The 18,563-nt window shown below is 44.1% G+C and overlaps 1 protein-coding gene across 1 annotated transcript; it reads right to left on the reverse strand.

Annotated features, from left to right (window-relative positions):
- Positions 1-917: 917 nt before the first annotated feature.
- LOC121620739 (ras-related protein Rab-37-like) lies at positions 918-12,626 on the reverse strand. The gene is made up of 9 exons (XM_041956916.1): positions 11,634-12,626; positions 10,581-10,691; positions 8,563-8,604; positions 6,448-6,514; positions 6,173-6,225; positions 5,695-5,760; positions 4,831-4,887; positions 4,675-4,751; positions 918-3,184 (listed from the first exon to the last, which is right to left on the reverse strand). The coding sequence occupies exons 1-9, from the start codon at positions 11,742-11,744 to the stop codon at positions 3,079-3,081; spliced, it is 690 nt and encodes a 229-aa protein (XP_041812850.1). The 5' UTR covers positions 11,745-12,626; the 3' UTR covers positions 918-3,078.
- Between the last annotated feature and the right edge of the window lie 5,937 nt (positions 12,627-18,563).

The raw sequence follows: 18,563 nt of genomic DNA on the forward strand, positions 1-18,563 counted from the left end.
GTAAAATCATATCATTTTCCACTGCCATAAAACAGAATTCCTCTCAATAATGTGATGTTTTAAATACATAGAATATACAACCATTATTACAAAGGGGTTTGAAAAATGATCAGCATCATTTAAAACATGAAATATGAGCGACACGACTGTGAAAATAGAGCCTGACAGGAAGCGGCTGAATTTAAACCTGGTGAAGGATTTGACTTTTCAGCTGAGAATGCTTGACCTGATAAGAGGACAGAGACGGGATCGCTCAACACACTCTCCAACCTCCAATTTAAAGCTACCAGGCATCAGTACTGATAGCTGTAGTATGTTCAGGAGAATTCAGCTGTTTAGTTTAGGTAACAGAAGGTCATGCAAATAATGTTTTTTATTTTCCACAGTAAAGGATAGTTGCAAAGGCTCCTTAATGTGCCTGCAGTGTGACTCATACTGGATGTGAGTGGGAGTGGAGGTGCATTCAGGTGTACAGCCCAGTACAGTGAATCATGAGCACGACTGTGCTCCGTGTTTATAATGTCCACTAACTTCACCTAACATCTGAACACAACCTTAATGCAACCACATTATTAACAACAACAGCAGGATACAGATTCGGAGCATCCTTTCAAAAATGGGAACCATAGAATGACATAAAATAAACTCTAACTCTACCCACATACTCTACAGTATCAACATGTGTGCTGAACCTGCCTGATTGATTAAACACAATACTTGTTCCTAGTGTGACAGAGAGAATAAACAGTGTAGCTGCTGCCACACAGTGGCTCATTAACCTCAGCACATCCTGTCACTCTGTGATTCCCGCCCCTTTCCTCCAAAACCCCAGCACACACACACACACACACACACACACACACACACACAAGACACACAGACAAGACTTACTTCAATAAAACAATACCACATACATTACAAAATATATATTTTATATATATATAATATGATAACAAAGCACTTTTTTATGGCACTTTGTGATCACTGTGACACCTCAGAAGAGGGACAAATGTGACATCGAGCAAATTGGACAAGCAAACATTCAGAATGAACATTGTACAAAGAAACGAGTTACACGATGCGGTGCATGAACAAATACAGCTTCGGTACAGTCTAGACAACAAAGTCCATCAGCAAAGGAGACACAACAATGTTTGGGGGTGCTGTGTGCATCTCTGTGAGTGTGGATGGTAAAAGGCAAATCTCATGCCAAGGAATCTATAACCAAAGAAAAAGAGAGAACATAATGATAATAATCTCTTTGTAAAATAATATGGTGCAATAGTGGTGTGATCCTCCAGCAGAAGTTACATGTAGAGTACTTTGAATGTAATGTAATGCAAGTGTCACTGGCCCTGAATTGAATTTAAAGACAGACACATAGTGGGCGAGCGCCCTCAAAACATTGGCTTTATTCTATCTAACAGCAGTACAGATGTGAACAGACGGGATCATTTTAGCTACAATCCGACTGTGAGACTGAAGTCCACTTCTCAAACACACTCAATTGTCAAAGAATCATATTGAAGACTGGAAGGCCAAAAGGGATTCAGTTCACAGCCTGGTAAAACTGGGATGAAAACAAACTAAGAGCTGCATGGCAAAATGCTATATCCACGTAAACAGTCGCACTGATTGTTCATACAATCATAGATCAGGAGTCAGGCCTGCAAACCCCGGTGAGAGGGAAAAGGCCTTAGTTTTGAGAATGGCGCCAAACTTTTTTTTTTATTTATGGTGCACGGCTTTCAGTGGGTCATGTGCTGATGCTTGACTCAGCTTAAGCTAGGTTTACGTTCAACGCAAGGGTGCGCACACCAAAAAATGACATTATCGCATCTTTCGCATTGAATATGAAGGCTCCGCAACTAGGCACACGTAGACTGACTGAGAAGGTTCACCTTTACAGACACCTCTACGACCCTTCCTTGAGAGACCACAGGCACAGCTAGATGACACTGAATTCAACTGAACAACTTCAACTTGGAGGTAAGCGACAGTAAGTACACAAGTGCAATATCTGGCGGTATGTCAGTGTTTACTACTGTTGCCAGCCAGGCAGCACGTGCAGCCATGTTGGATAACGACGTACTTCCAGTAGCACTCGTTGGCTTCTTGCTCATTCACAGAATATTTTGTTGCCCCTGGACATTTCAGCGAATACTGCAACAAACAACAGAAATGTGCACGCTCCGAGCCAACTTGCCACCTGCAAAGGCCCACACCAAAGTATAAAAAGCAGGACGCTGGCTGATCAGTGCCTTAGACTGTGCCTGTCACGTGAAGCTGCGGGGAGTGAAGCAAGCCCGATAAGCTCAGAGAAACGACGTCATACATGAACATTGATTTCTCTGTAGTGGCAGAAAACACAGCACACGGGCCTGCAGATAACAGTGCTAATTAGTTTTTATCAAGATATGTAGGGCCAAAAGATAGAAAAAGCATGGCTATGACCGGAGAGCCTCTCGTAGTAGAGCTGTTAGCCCCACTACAACACAGCTACCCACACAGTGACTCTCTCAAAGGGTCGTACATGTGCTTCTAGGGACTATCAAAGCTCCACCAGACTCCCGTCTTTCCAGCGGAGACAGAGAGAGTTTAACAGTACCTTCTCATGGCTGGTTAATCACTCTAACTACCAGCTCTACGCTGCTGTTCATGCTCCACTGAGCTGTGGTCAGTCAGTGTCCCGCCTGTCCCCTGATCGTCTGCATCATGCACTGCACGGCCACGAGGTCATATAGGTTTTGCAGTTTGGTGCTTTTGTCCCTGCAGATGGATATAGCATTTCAGATTGTAACTCCTGACTTGTAGTTTGATACAACTGTCACCACAAAGACCACAAACATCTCTACGCATGACATAAAAGAGATTTAAATTCACATTTCAGATAAGGGATGGCAGCCAATCCAGATTCACTTCCATTCAGCTAAAAGCTCAGCGGAGAAGACGAGGACGTCCGCTTCTCTGGTGTGGCGCTGGGATTGGCTTTTTTGTAAGAAAGCAGACCTTTTTACCTCCCTCTCTCCCTCCCTCTCTCTTTCTGTCTGTCTCTCTCTGGCTTGTGATCAGGATCAGCTACATGAGGCCACAGCAGCCAGACTTCTGCTTCTGAGACTCGATGTAGTCGTGTATCTGGAACTTAGGCTCATTGGGCTGCTGTGTCGCTCTGTGCTTCAGCTCCCTGATGGAGAGAGAGATACAGGAAGTTAGATACAGAGGGGGTGGATGTGTGGGATGCAGCACAGACAGGGTGAGCAAATCAAGAAAATGAGAAAGGAAGAGAAATAAAAAGAGCGAGCGAGGGAGAGAAACATCCCTCTGTACTGAGATTTAATCAAAATGCCTCTGGCATGAATCATTTAATCTAACTTGCACTTAAAATACCCATCGCATGAAGATAGCAAATCACCTACATTATTTTCTTCCACAGCTCTGGGAACATGCTGTGCAAAGCGTCATTATTAGACTGAATAACAATCCTTTTCATATTTCCTGCCATTCAGTAAGAAAGGTGTGTGCACACGAGTCTCAGATGTGCACAATCCCATTATAACGAGCCAACAGGAACAAACAACAAATTAGCTAAAAAACCATTAGAGTGTATTAGTTGCAGCAATCAGGGGGAGGCGTGTGAGCATAAATGCCAAGTCAAATAAAAGTGTAAAAATACTCTGAGTCTACAGCAAGATGTCGGCTGTGTGCATGCGGGAGATTAAAGATCCTTTATGTTGAACCTCTGTGTTTGTTACTCCAAACCACACTAAACCGAAAATTGATTTTTTCCGGCTTGTTGTTGCCTTTCTACTTCAAGCAGAGAAAGGCGCAGTTTCAAAAGTACGGTTTGTGAAGAGATGAATTTTCTCACGGCAGAGGACCACTTAAAAGAAGACGTAGCTTCTGAAGCGTAAAATATGTCTTTTGGGGATCACTTGTAGATTACTCTGGAAATGAAAAAGTACAAATAACTTATGTATTATCCCTGAGTGATTTCTTGTGTTTCCCATCATTTTTCTGTTAATTTTCTTTATTCTTAGTAGTTTTCTCTTGTTTTTGTGGGTGGTGGGAATGTAGAGAAAGGTCTATTCCACCTGTCGCTTCCCTCCAGCATCTGTCATGAACAAAAGTGCTATGAGGCCTGGATTTATAGCTAAGAACATGTGACACGTGTCTAAAAATAAAAACTTCACATCTGCATCGTGCTGGGATTTCTCTCCTGTTGTGCATCATATTTAACTAGCTACATTTATAAAATAACACTTCATGCAGTGTATGGTTGGATAGGGGACAACAAATGAAAATGTATTGTACACAGCCATGAAATACACTATATGGCCAAAAGTAAGTGGCCATTAATATGCTGCTATAAGAGCCTGGACTCTTCCAAAAAGGCTTTCCACCAGATTTCAGAAACTGGCTGCAGGGATTTTCTCCCATTTAGCCACGACAGCATTATAGTGAGTTTGGGCACTGATGTTTTGGCAATAAATCCTCAAAAAGTCTGCGTTCCAGTTCATCCCAAAGGTGTTTGTATGGGATTGAGGTCAGGGCTCTGTGCAAACCAGTCAAGCAGGGTCAAGTGATGATGCTCTGAACTACTGCTTTTATATTACTCACAGACATTTCATCCATTGCTAATATAAAGATATGGATAAGTGCAGCTTTAAGACTTACTTTGCTATAGCGAGAAAGGCCAGCTCCACATTGGCTCCTGTCTTCGCGCTGGTCTCCATAAATGGCACACCATATTCCTAAGATGGAAACACATTAGAGGAGCCAGTGGAGTGTCTGTTGTTGAGAACATGACCACATGGGGCCATCACACCTTACCTTTGCCAGCTTCTCTCCATCCTCCGTCTTCACGACCCGCTCTGCAGCCATGTCTGACTGTAAGACAGCACCGGGGAGAGAAAACAAGTCATCATAGCGGAGGCGAAGGGTCACAGATTCACGATGCCATTAGCTACAGTGATGCACCATCATTTCAGCCTGCACGTCCTCTTATCTGCCAGCCCTGCAGCCAGCTGCTGAGCCAGAGCTCCTGCAGACTGATGAGATGTCAGAAACTCCACCTCTAGCAGAAGAGCGGCACTCCCACAGACTGATGCCAACATTTCTGCTGCTCTCACAGCAAATGATCTGAACTGCTGTTGTGTGACATCAATGACCCTGGAGAGGGGTGAGTCCTCTCTGTGCCACCAGAGGGAGCTTATAGATATATTAGCAATGACTGCTGGTTGTGGTGAGACATGAAAATTTCTGTTTTCATCCGCAGCAGTGTTATGGAGGAAATGGTTTCATGCAAGGGAAGCTTGAAGCAAGTGAATGAGTTTTGGGGCATGTTTTGAATGTATCCTACCCAAAATTATCAAATAACATTATATGATGGGCAAGAAATGAATGCACTGATTGTTCGACTTTATTTCCACCACAGGTCAATTCTTTTCAAGTGTGCACATTAAAAACATGAATCAGCAAAGACACAAAAGCACAATGAAGACTCCATTTCACTTGTAAATGTTAAAATAAGCGAGCGACAGTTTGCATTCATGCATGTGCTGCACGGTGGACGCATTTTCCAGCTTTTGAGCACTGCCGTCTGTCTGAGTGGGATAAGAGTGTGTTAAAATTGTGCTAAGGAACCAGTTATCCTCCCGATCTTTCTATGCAATGCAAAAAGGAAGCTTTGCTCACCTTGTTGCCGAGCAACATGATGACCACATCCTTCTGGGCATACTCGTGTATTTCAGTCAACCAGGCCTTTAAAGTACAAAAGACAGATACAGGAGGTGGAGAGTAAGAGAGATTGGTCTCTAAACAAAACAAATACCACCATTTCAAGACTGCACTTCCCCTTTCCTCCTGAGCTGTGTATTATTACCATCCTCCTATCAATCATGGGGAGACTGAGTCGCTCTTATCCTTGAACACTTTTATTGCTTTTCATTACTGAAACTGGGAGCTGTGTAGTGAAGCAAGCGATAACATCATGTCATTTCCAAAGAGGGCTGTGAGAAAATGTTGGAGGACCTCATAGCACTTTGCATGTAAATAGACAGAGTGAGGCGTTCAGCTTGAGAGGCTTTGGGAAGTGAAAAAGAAGAGAGAGCAGGGAGAGAGAGAAAGAGAGGGAGACAAAGTGGGAGGAAAAGGCAATCTGAGACAGTCTTACCCTGATATTGTCAAATGATGGCTTGCTGGTGATATCATAGAGCAGAAGTAACGCTGTAAAAGGAAACAGAAGAGCAGTTTGTTTGCACCTTTATTGTTAATCTGCACACCGTCTTATGTAACACACACACCAACACCTACACACACACTTTCATTGCACACTAATAAAAGGTATAGATCTCAGCCAGGTTGCTCCCTTACCTATACTACCCCCTCCCACACACTGACACACACACAGAGACCATGAGGAAGTAAAATATAAAAAGCAAAGGTTACCCTGGGCATCTCTGTAGTAGGCGTGCGTTACGCTGCGGAATCTCTCCTGGCCGGCTGTATCCCAGATCTGCACATCAAACCACATAATTACACAGAAGCTAATGTGGGAAAACTGAATCCTGAAGAGTCCTTGCAGCAAACCCTCCACAGTCAACAACTAAAGCGGAAACATGCCATTATACTGCCAAATTACAGCAAGTATTTGGTCAGTTCAAGCTCTCTGAGGACAAAAGTTAGCAACAGCTAACCACTAAGGCTAAATTTACTTTTGAAGCCCCTAGTTGTTTCCTGTAAATAAAATATGTCAATTTTGATGAACGAACATCTTGGTAATTTAGTTTGTTATCCTACATAAATAAGGTAGCCACAGAGTATAAACAGAGTATAAAAACAGCTTAACTAGTCATGCTAAACGGTAGGCTAACTAGCCTAGCTGAGCAGAGTGGGAAAACTGAACATCCTCGCTGCAGTCCCACACAGCCAACATCTGATTCAGAAAGTCTACGAATTACAGAAAGTCACAGCAATGAATAAGTCATACATCTACTCAGGAATATGACTGGTTGACATGTGTTTTAGTATATGTACTTCTTAATTTAAACAAAAACAGCTAAAAAGCTATTCAAACAACTAGCCACCCAACCCAATTTTACATTACTTTTCGTTATTATCACCTAGCTAGTAATTTAGAATAGTAACATCTTGGTTATTATTATTTTAATCTCACATGAATAAAGAAATATCTAAATCCCATTATAAAGATTAAAAATATCTTACCAAGTCATGATAAAATCTAGGCTAACTAGCCTAGCTAATGCCAATGCAAACTGAGGAATCCTCCACAACCAGTGGCTAAAGCAAGGACACCATTACACTGATTTATACAAACCATAATGTGATGTTAGTTAAGATTAGATTAGATTAGTCTGACTTATTGATTATTGTTTTAAAATAAAAGATTTTATGCCATAGACCTGTATTTTTTCAAAGAAAACTGCTAAAAACCAAACAGTCAAACAGCTAACCACTTACACTACATCTTTTTACACTTTAGCTGTTTCCTGTAATAGAAATCCATCAATTTTGATGAACGAACATCTTATCAAGTTACTAGTAGTTTGTTATCCTTAGTTTTGTGAATTAAAAATGAGACCATACAACGTAAATGCTACAAAAATAAGGCAGCAAGTACTCAAACAGCTAAAGTCATGTTAAAAGGTAAGCTAACTAGCATAGCATAGCAGAGTAGAAATAATTGCAATCTCATCTTTTGAGTCTAGTGGAGTCCACAATTTGGCTGTTTTGCATCACATATTTAAATGCACTGAATTGTAAATTAATAAATTATGTTATATCTCGGTTAAGGGTTCTCGAAGACATAATGACTCAATGTATGTCAGCCAGAAAATGATTGAGGGTCACACAAGAAAACTCATGACCTTGCTGTATGATTTTTGATTGGTCTCATTATAGTGTTTAACATTAAATTCCTTAATTTCCACTGAATTCACCTGATGTAAGGGAGATCACTTATCTGTCCCCCAAGACCTGACAAAATAAGAGCTGATCCTTCTTTCGTGAAACCTCCTCCTGTTCGGTGGTGGCTTTTCTCACTTTCACATTAACCTGCTGACTTGTCCACTGACGTACAGCACTAGCTGTAGCAGAAGAATGCAATAGTCTCGTGGTCGTAGAGCCTACTTTGGAATTAATCACAGGACTTAATCATGCGCATGGACCGTGCATGAAAATAAATGCTAAGGATTTACTCGAGCTAGCAGAGGAATCTAATTTGGCACCTCCCACTCAGTGTTGAACAAGCAGGTTATGATGATAGACAGGTATGTGCCTCAGATTAACAGCTTGCTGCTGGCACATAACCCTCCGGAGTCTCTTACATTAATGCGATATCAGACACTTTGACTGGATTGGCAATGCAAACAATGACAGTCAAGTGAGCATAAAGCATATTTAGGTCAACTGTTATTTGTAAACAGATTATTTTTGACATCAGTTCAAGTCGATAGCTGCCAGAAGGATGAGGTGATTTAGCAAATGAAGAGCTGACAAGAAGACATGGTCTTACAGATCTGGAGAAAATGCCCACGTTATTACCTGGAGTTTCACTTTCAGGTTGTCGACATCCACCACTTTGTTCTGCAGAAACGAGAAGAGCCGTGAGAGACTGACAATCCACCATATGCTTTAGAGACTGGAGTGCTGCGAAAACAGCACAGAAATGAATGACGAACATCACGGCAGACTAAAAAAGCTCAGAGACTCAGCGTGTGGCGAAAGAAACAAGACAACTAAAAGTGGCTTTGAATGCTGGCAGAGAAAGTAATTTGCAACACCCACACAACAAGGTCTTGGGATTAGACTTAATTACACAACAGTGAGAAAGACGACTGGCAGCATAACAACTGACTCCCCCGTTAATTTCCTGCAGCCCCGTAGGGGTGCCCTCTGATTTCCTGTAAAGACCGGCCTGAAATAGTTCAGGCACCTGAGCTAAAACTGACTAAATGTTTTGACTGAAAGGGGAAAACTGACAAAAAAAATCACGTGGGAATTAAGAATGACTTGGACACAAAGTTTAAGATAACATGCTTGTTCCGACGTGCAAAAGACAGGTTTCCCCACACTCTGTTTATTTTACCATGATGTGCTACAACAAGTCAGGTCACAACCGCATTTCAACCTCGCACAGCAAAAACCACTGAAGAGAGAGCGGCTGAGACGCAGGAAGTGCGACCAGCAAATGTTCTGCAGCACTTCCTCAATCGCTTCATAACTTCATATCAGTGACAGGCCACCGCCAGCCACCCCTGCCTTTCCTGTGAACGCACAAAAGCACACACATGCAACCAAAGAAATGCAGATAGAGTGACAAAAGAAACCTCTGTGATGTGCGCACAGCCGTCCCTGCCAGCTAAAGCTGCCACCTGCTGAATCCTCAGCCTTGGCAGAATGGACATGGTTCAACCCCTGCATTTGTTGCCATGGGTTTCCATTTTTCCCTCAATTATGACGTGAGAGGAGCCTGCATGCTGAGTAACTGCTACAAGGAAGCATGCCGAAAATAGACCGGCCATGTTACAAGCTGCCACAACAGCCTGCCTGCCTATCCATGCACAGAGGACGACCTCAGCATATTGACTCAACTGCTTCTATCAGATAACTCTGTTTCTAAGCAGCTTTGCCCCTCATCATAAACACAAGCAGGTGAACAACAGCAAATCACATTAACAGCCAATCTTCTGACAGTGAATGCATCATGGTTTTCAAGTGTAAATCAGCATCAGTTCCCTTTTTAATGCATTTTATGAAAAGATGCTGGTGGCAGCACTTGAGTGGGGGCAAGATGACACGATCACGCTCCTGAATAGCCGACGTCCACACAGCTGGTCAGATGTCCATTATGCTCTCTAATGCCTACACCACCATCAAAGGAAGACAATACATCACTCTGGCTAATGCAACACAGTTTCCTCCACAAATCACCCCTACTTGACTTGCCATTAGTGTGAGCGTTTTGCCTTGATTGGAGGGAAACAGGAGGTGGAGGAGGGGGTGGCGCAGACCACTTGCTCCAAACAGTCTATTTTTTTTATGTTGATCCCAGCAGAGGAAGCCGTACAGTAGAAACCTGCTCCAAACTTAGCGGCGGACATCGTGTGGGTCTGTGTGTGCGTCAGGTGTATGTGACGAGGAGGGAGCTCGTCTGTCAGCAGTGTGGCTCCTCAAGCCACAATCCAAGCCAATCTTTGTAGGAGACGGGGACGTGGGCAGGCATCTGCCAAGACATTTATGAAGCCGTCCGCAGCGCCTCGCAGCACAAGTGGTCTGTGAACCTGACTGATTGGCAAGAGGGTTTGTACATTCGGTGCTATCATCGCAGGATGATTAAGTGTCCTGTGTGGAAATAAGGTGATAATTGGACTGACGGCACTCTAACAAGTGGGTCTCTTGTTGCTTTTTTAAATATCATTAGGGTGTTTTTGCAATGCTAAATATTTCCTCAGAGGAGTAGCAGAAATAAAACACAAATGACAAACCGGTAACGGCACACACAGAAAGAGTGAGAACATTATGAGTCATTCTGTGAGTCTGTTGAGCAGCATCTCTCTCACCCTAAAGTCTATTCCAACGGTGGCTATAAAGTTGCCTCCCAGAAATGCCCCGTCTTTAAAGCGCACCAAGACGCACGTCTTCCCCACGGAGGAGTCTCCCAGCAGCATCACCTGGAGCCAAACCCACCACCAGAGAAGAGGGACAAAAGGTTACTGACAGCCTATACATGAGGGCAGGATAAGAACTACGTTCCCCCTGGAGAGGAAATTAAAGATGAGGGACATGTTGCATAAATGATTTTGCAACTGAGTGAATATTTCACAACTGGGATCGTGATGTCTATTGTGCAACGTCTTATTCCCTTAATGTGTCGCCTTGTTAAAACACACAACTACAGTGCACTACAGATTGGGTTGAGCTCCACTGTTGACAGAGCTGCCACCAACATGTGATGCTCTGCCAGTATACTGGAGAAGGGGATTAGAGGTGTTGGAGCCAACGCATTGCTTTTCTGCGTGCATCCTTCTCCAAAACTAATCAATAGAATTGCAACAGGATGTGCAGTTATACAGCCCATCCAGCAGCATGTGAGGCAAAGCTCATGTGTCCACACAGTGAGTCATAGCTGCACAAACATACAGTGTGCAAGATGGGTAATCCAATTAAACTTCTGCTTTTGTCTTTGGAAAACCATCACAGGTGTGTCTGTGCAGCGTTTGCACATTTTTCATGGGAGGCTTCCTCAGGAGCAACAAGTACACCCTCAGCAAATATTTGCATATCTGAAAGGGCGGACAAAGCCACCCTGGAGAGATTTACAGGCTCAGAGGGACTTCTTAGTAAAACAAATGAAGGCATCAGGTCAGTAAATGTGTACAAACAGTAAACACGGCCTGTTTAACGAGGAGAAAGCATAAAGACAGACTAGTCTACTCATAGTTAATGGTTTCCACTTAGATTATGCACATTCTCCAGATGTGGAGAGTCAATATTCATGTTGTTGCTGCAGGTACACCCAGTTGTTTCTGAGTCAAAGCTACAGTAAAAGGTACACACCTGTTCCACCACCAAAGAGAACAAAAGAACACACAAGGCAAGACGGAAATACACACCTTAAAGGCAATATCATAATACTCGTTAATAGAAGCGCATCTCTCCAACACATATTTTGACGTTCCGTTTTTAGTCTGCTTGTCCGTCAACGATGTCTTTCTTGCAGACATCGCAATGCCAAGAAAAGAGCTCAGGCTGAGGAAGCCCAACCGCAGTTATCCCCGAGATGTGTCCCAGAAAGGCGCGCACGGTGCCCGTGAGATCTCCGCCGCTCAGTCCCGGTCTCCGCCAGCCTCCAGCCCCTCTGCTCGCATTACTGCGTGTGGCCACAGAACGATCCCCGGGCGCTTCCCGCGGACAGTCACACCTTTGGTATCACGCTGTCACAAGACGGAAGCGACGATGAAAACTTGACAAGCAGTCGGCGGCGGCGCCTCGGCGTCTACGCGGACCAGTCAAGAGAGCGGCGATGGCGAACAGGCGGAAACATCTCTCTGGCTGTGCAGAGAGGAGCGCTGCATCCTGGCGTGGGCAGGCGGTTAGCTTAATGTGCGAGGACGTCGACAGCTCCAGCGACAGCGTGTCCTCTCATTAGTGGAACATCGCTCCGTCTCTCAGGCTGACATTGTCCCCAAGACGGCCGCGGGGGTCAATCTGCGCTGGTGGCTGACTCACCCGCCACAGGTGGTGCTCGATCGCTGAGAGGGTCAGAGCAGAGAGAGGCAAACCCGGAGAGGAGGAGAGACGCTGAACTGTCACACATTAGGTTGAACACACTTCTTGAATGAGGTGAATTTTCCACCTAAAGAGAGATAAAGTGTTCTTTAAGACGGGGGGTGCGCGTAAAATGGCGCATCTCTGCACAAAACGTGTCCAGAAACCTTGTTTTCAAGTGTCAGAATATCTCAGAAAAATGCTGACAAGACCATCTTATATGATTAGAAAGTAGTGCATCTCCTTTATTTTTATAGCTTCTTCATCAACGCCTTTTTCCTCCCTCTTCTCCTCACAGCAGGCCAACAAACGCTCATCCAAGTCTCCCCTCGTCAAGAGCACATGATCCTAAACACATCCCCAATCCCGCCACTGAAGCTGCATGTCATACATGTTTAAAATGGTTTCACCGAGACTCGATTTGCCGATCGAGCCTGACATTGAATCTTTTCCTGCGGTGTTTGTCTCCACCCAGTGTTCGCGTCGGGGCGAAGCGCGCCTCCCCTGCGCTCCGCGGCGACGGGACCGATACCGACACGCGGTCAGAGATCACTTACGTTACATAACTGACATGTAATCTCTTGTTCAAACACATGAACCCGTCGCTCTGTGTGATGGGCAGCTGCAAGGCGACATCTGACCCGAACAAAGACATTCATTTGGAGCTGGAGCGCCGCGAATGGCTGATTTATTTGTGAATGGGGCCAAAAAGAGATGCGAAGATGTGTTCCTGGAACGGACTGGTTGTTTCCTTAAAAGCACTGAAGAGAAGTGCATCTAAAAAAAAAAAAAAAAGGTGCAAACTTAGTCCACCTGAGAGAGCTGCAACAAATGCTCAGGGGTCAGCACAGGAAAACATTTTCACCTTGTGCGCATTTGAAGCAGCATTATTTGCAGGCCCCGTCTCCCCCTTGACTTTAAGCCCAGCAGATGTATGCAGCAGTGATTTATTTAGCTGCTGCTGTGCATTTTCCTGCAGGGTTTTTGAACCTTGAATCATGCGCCGCCACAAACTTATGCTAATGCGAAATGGCAAAGCCAATTTTATACTTCCTTCACACATTTCTGCCGCCTCTGTGCTGCTCTAATGGCGGTGACACAAAGCCAAAGTTAGAGCTGCCACAGCTGAGCATTTTTACACTAAATGAGCCATACATCTTTCCTGTTTGTCTCCACTCGTCTCCACTTGCCACACAGAGCGAGCTCCCCCTCCTCACCGCATGTCGCAAAGCATAAAATCACTCTTGTTTAAAACAGCTTTGTTAAAAACATCCAGCAGCAAACAGCCCGCCGCCATGACATTCATTAGCTGCGCTCTCCTCACAGTAATTTAATCATAGCAGTGGCATCATTAGCCATAATAATGCAAACAACCCCCCACCCCACCCCGTGTACACACAGTGTTATGGATCGTAATGAATGCAGTGAGAAGATGCGACATGCCACACTGGAGCGCACCACTGATTCATGCTGCACTTCGCTGACACACAAACAGCAGAGACACAGAGCAGATCTGCCCCGCTGTCATGATGCTGCCTCAGTGCAAGCGGCCCGTCGCAGGGACGTCAACAGCAGGATGGGGGGTGTGAGGAGGGAGAGGGGATATGTGTGTGTGTGTGTGTGTGTGTTTGGGGGGGGGGTAGAAAGACATGGATGAGTGCAACTCAGGGTGTAGAAGACAGGATGCGTGGACTCACTGTGAAACCGATGCCAACGGTGGCGGTGAAGGACCCCGGGATGAACTTGCCCTGGTCGTACTGGACCAGCAGAGAGGTCTTGCCCACCCCGCTGTCTCCCACCAGGATTGTCTGCAGAGAGAGTCACAGGGAGATGGCATCACGTATCCAGGCTCCTCGCCCGAGGCCTGCACACTGTGTGGGCACATGGTGTAGGTTACTGTACGTGCTCATCTGTTGCTCTGTGCACAGCTCTGTGCTCTGTAATGCAGAGTGACGGCTGGAGGTTGGATTGATGCCTCCAGCAGGGAAGGACAGTGTGCAGTGCTGAACTGGGAATATACCTGAGGGGTGTGTGTGTGTGTTTAGGCCTGAAACTGTGTAACTGTATGCAACATGGATGCTCACATCTCAGGCTGATGATCTGCCTTTGTTCTTGCACCCACAGGGGGACCAAGACCACAACACTGTGGGAAGTAACTAAGTGTATTAACTCAAGCAGTGTACTTAAGTACAATTTTGACTCGTTTTTCAGTTTAATGCCACTTTACACTACAGTTCAGAGAGAAATATTATACTTTTTACTGCACTGCATTTATTTGATGAAGATTAAAGCAGTGATAATAAAAAATCTTTTGCAGTATCTTGTATAATAAGATAAAATTTACAGACTCAGATTCACAACTTGATCAACACAACAGTAAAATGTTACTTACACATTGATGCATAAGTATTCAGTCTACTGATTATAATAGTAATCTTAATAAAAATAATCAGCCACAGGGGCCTCGGCTGCAAACATTTACTTTGGAAACATTTAAATACAGAACTTTAACTTCTCATGGAGTATTTTTTTTACATCGTTTTATAGCTACTTTTACTTCAGTAAAGGATCTGAACCTCTCTCTCACACACACACACACACCCATAAACAAAAACCATCAGTGCTGCTGTGATAACCATCAGTTCTCATGGCTGAGCAGGGATCTACTGATGCGACACCACAGGCATCAATCACACTCATTGCCATGTTATCGTCTCACTGGGGGCTGGTGGTGTGCCCAGCCTGTTGACATGCATCGCTCTCTTCCTCCTCTTCCTCCTCCAGCAGGGTTCCCCTGCCCTCCGCCTGCCTCTTGTTCTCAGTCTCCAAGCGCCCACATAAGGTGCAGCGTGAGAGCACGCAGCTTGCAATGCCATCACTTTAATCACTGACACCCACAAATTTAGCACTTTCAACTTTGCTCTCCCATTAAAAACACAACGTCCTGACAGTCTGAGCAGATGTACAGGATGAAGATCAGAGTCTGTCTGGTTCTTTAGTTTGCAGAACTTTCTTTGACGATGTCGTCTTCCAAACTGCAGAGTAAAGCAACATTTTATGTACCTGCCAATAAAGAGACAGAAATCCAGCAAATAGACAGTGAGATTTTCAAACAAAACATACAGGAGAGAAAGAATCTTCATATAGGAGGCTGTTTTTTCGTTGTTGAATAACAGGCATTAAGAGTGATGCTTTCTGAGGTTGAATACAGAACAATCCTCCACAGTGTGAGTGAGTACAAGCACAGATCGGCCCTGAAGTACAAACGAAGCAGACCGGAGGCAAGCTGCTGTGTGCATGACTCACGGTTTGAAGGGGAAGTTGCGCAGCGTTTAGCCAGCCAGTGTGAAGTCAACATATTACTATTTCATGCCTCCTTCATCAAATGTTGATGCCGACATGTAAACATTCGCCGGACAAACGGCAGGAGTTGAAGAGCGGCAGCGAGGAGGAAGTTAATCTCCACGGGAACTGGATGGAGGATCGAGGTGGGGGGGGGGGGGGTTTACTGTGGCAAGGGTCCTATAGCAGAGATGCTGAGGATTTCTCCATGGCAACATGAGATTTCTCAGAGATGCTTGGGTCCATCAAGAGCGAGCCTCAGAGACGTCTCATAACAAGATCGTTAACGTGAAAATGATGAGTGGAAACCCAAGACCCTCATACATGTAAGGGTCCAGCGGATACATCGGATGGTCATTTAACTCAGTGAGTCATCAGCATCCACTCTTACAGATGTCCTGTCGGCCAGCAGATAACTCCCCACACAGCCCACTTAAATAACATGTATTTAGCAGTGTTAAATAATGGTAAATACAATATTTACAGCACAAAGTTTGGGTACTTTTTTGAGTGATGGTTGAATGAAAAGTACCTTATTTTCTCCCCAGTTTCAGGATGAATAACAGGCTCTTACTCAGACATTTCTTTTTCTTGTCTTTTTTTTTTTTTTTTACATTAATCCAAATGTGAATTCATCTCAAACAACTTATCATTTAGGAGAAAGCCAGGCTTGCCTTTAAATATGAGCGCGCTGTGTGGATTCAGCAGGAACAGAGAGCGGGAAGTATCTCTGCTCTCATGTTTCCCAACCAGGAGATGATAGTGTACTTGCTCTTTAAATGCTGATAACTTTACATTCAGCCTCACATTATGAAGGATTAAGTTTTGCAACAGCATTTACAGAGACACATCATTTCAGTTTTCTACCAAGTTTGTTCTTTTGAGCGGTTCTGAAAAGACTTTGGGACATTTTCATACATTACAGTGTATTCTCAAAGAAATGTATAATTTAATATGACATATTTATTATATTATTTGTCATTGAGACAGCTTCTTCTCATCATTTTCTCAGACCACTAGAAAGTTTATTAGTGTTAGTATTTAAAGAACTGAGGGCCGATTGGTCCATTTTAGCTGGCGGAGCCATTATATGTATTGTAGTGTTATGATGCAGGAGCTTGTTCTGGGCTCACATATAACACTGAACAGCTGAGTTATTGAGGGTCTCGAAGCTTATGAAGGGATCAAACTAGCTGCAGCGGTAAAGCAGGAAAATTCCTCTCACAAACAGAAGCAAGCTGTTCATTGTCATGAACATAATTTGACATAGTATGTTACAACTGCACTAATACAGGCAATAGACAGAACCCATCCTGCACATTTGATTAAAAAAAACCAAGCATTTGTTTCTCTGACACTGAAACTGTCTATATGCAGAAGCGCAGCAGTATTCTTAGTCTGTGTTAATTTAGCCCAGGATTGTGATAATAACCTAAATAGGAATCGGCATTGAGCTGTCACCAGCTAGATACACTGCATAAGATCAATCTGTGTGTGTGTGTTTGTCATGTCTGCAAGTGGATTCATGCATCTAGGCGAGGAAGCTGGCTTCTAATGTGCTGCATGTGCTCACACACAGAGGATGAACAAGACGCTAGTGAGGAATACCAATGGTGTACTCCCTCAATCTGATAACAGTACAGTAGTTAACAGCAGAGCTAATATTAGTGGAGGATTTTAATAGGAAAACTTCTGAGACTCTTTCATCCAGCCGGCCGCCCACACACACACACGCAGACATATCATTAATAGACTTGGGGGGATTTCTTGGTGTGACAGCCCCCTGGCTCTGCCCTGTACAACTGTGGTCACGTCCCTCCTTGTGTCACAGCCTAAGAGCCCGGTCGTGACACTAGAGAAATCTATTCATCACCCAAAATCAAACAAGGTGGAGATTAATCTGTGAACAACCAATCTAGTGAGGTGGTGGCTCAGCTTGGTGGTCCTTTTTACAATGTGGGGCAGATTCATTGGTGTGTAGGTTTTGTTAGCCTACAGAGATGTCATGCTAGATTGCATTAGATTGTATGGATGTACCTTATAAATCGTTTAGAGATCATTAGTGGTTCCCTGCAATGCCTTTTGCAACCCTAAAAATATTTTTAAGAATCGGGAACCAGATGTTTAATATAGAGTCCAGGTGTTCAATACTTAAAGTGAAATAAAAACAGACTTTTGAAAAAAAAAATGTTTCAATAAAATATCTGTGATGAATGAAACCTTATTGTGAAAATTGATGACATAACTTTTCATAGTTGAGTTTTCATAATTTCTTCAATTACTTCACAAGTTGTGGGCTCATTTCTAGACTTTAAACATTCTGTTAATGTATTTGTTTGACTTTCTGTCAGTAGCTGGCATGATATGGAGTTCTATATTTTAGACAGAGCTCATCAAAACTAGTGCAAAAGTAAGAAATCACCTTATGCGTTATGTCTTCATTATAAGGGAAGGTGTTGGCTGTGGGTGTCTGTCCGTCCTCTGCTTCCGTGTCCACCGCAGACGACCCGTACGCACTGTCCGAGGAAACCAGCTTCGCCTCCTCCTGCCGCCGTGCTTCGCATGTGTCATCCATCCTGTTTGTTCCACGGTTTAACCTTGTTTTCTGATGAAAAGCAGATGAGCTCCTGCAAATTAACCAGACAACTTCCTCTCTCTCAGCTTTGTCCGGTCTTGCGTTGCCCCTGCCTGTCAGTCATCACCCCCGCCCCCTCCTGGTCCACTCGGGTTTAGATCCTCAACAAAGATGTAAAACTACCTCGAGTCCTGTGGTTCAAGCACGCACAAACTGGACTAAATATTTATATGAAAGTGTTCTGGTTAGAGACAAACACAGGGGTGTAGTTTACAGTATTTATGAGGTAAAACATGTCAGGCATTTCTCCAAGGATGTGACAATGAGGAGGAGTTCAGCACCCTGGAGAGCGCCTCTC

Source organism: Chelmon rostratus, chromosome 17, assembly GCF_017976325.1.
Source record: "Chelmon rostratus isolate fCheRos1 chromosome 17, fCheRos1.pri, whole genome shotgun sequence".
Classification (NCBI taxonomy): Eukaryota; Metazoa; Chordata; class Actinopteri; order Chaetodontiformes; family Chaetodontidae; genus Chelmon; species Chelmon rostratus.

Bases quoted from the DNA above. Each gene is read 5' to 3' on its own strand.
- LOC121620739 (XM_041956916.1), bottom strand. From the start codon at position 11,744: ATGTCTGCAAGAAAGACATCGTTGACGGACAAGCAGACTAAAAACGGA. The intron at 10,692-11,633 runs GTGTGTATTTCC...GTTTGGCTCCAG, and splicing joins ATTATGATATTGCCTTTAAG to GTGATGCTGCTGGGAGACTC. The intron at 6,226-6,447 runs GTAACCTTTGCT...TTCCTTTTACAG, and splicing joins CTACTACAGAGATGCCCAGG to CGTTACTTCTGCTCTATGAT.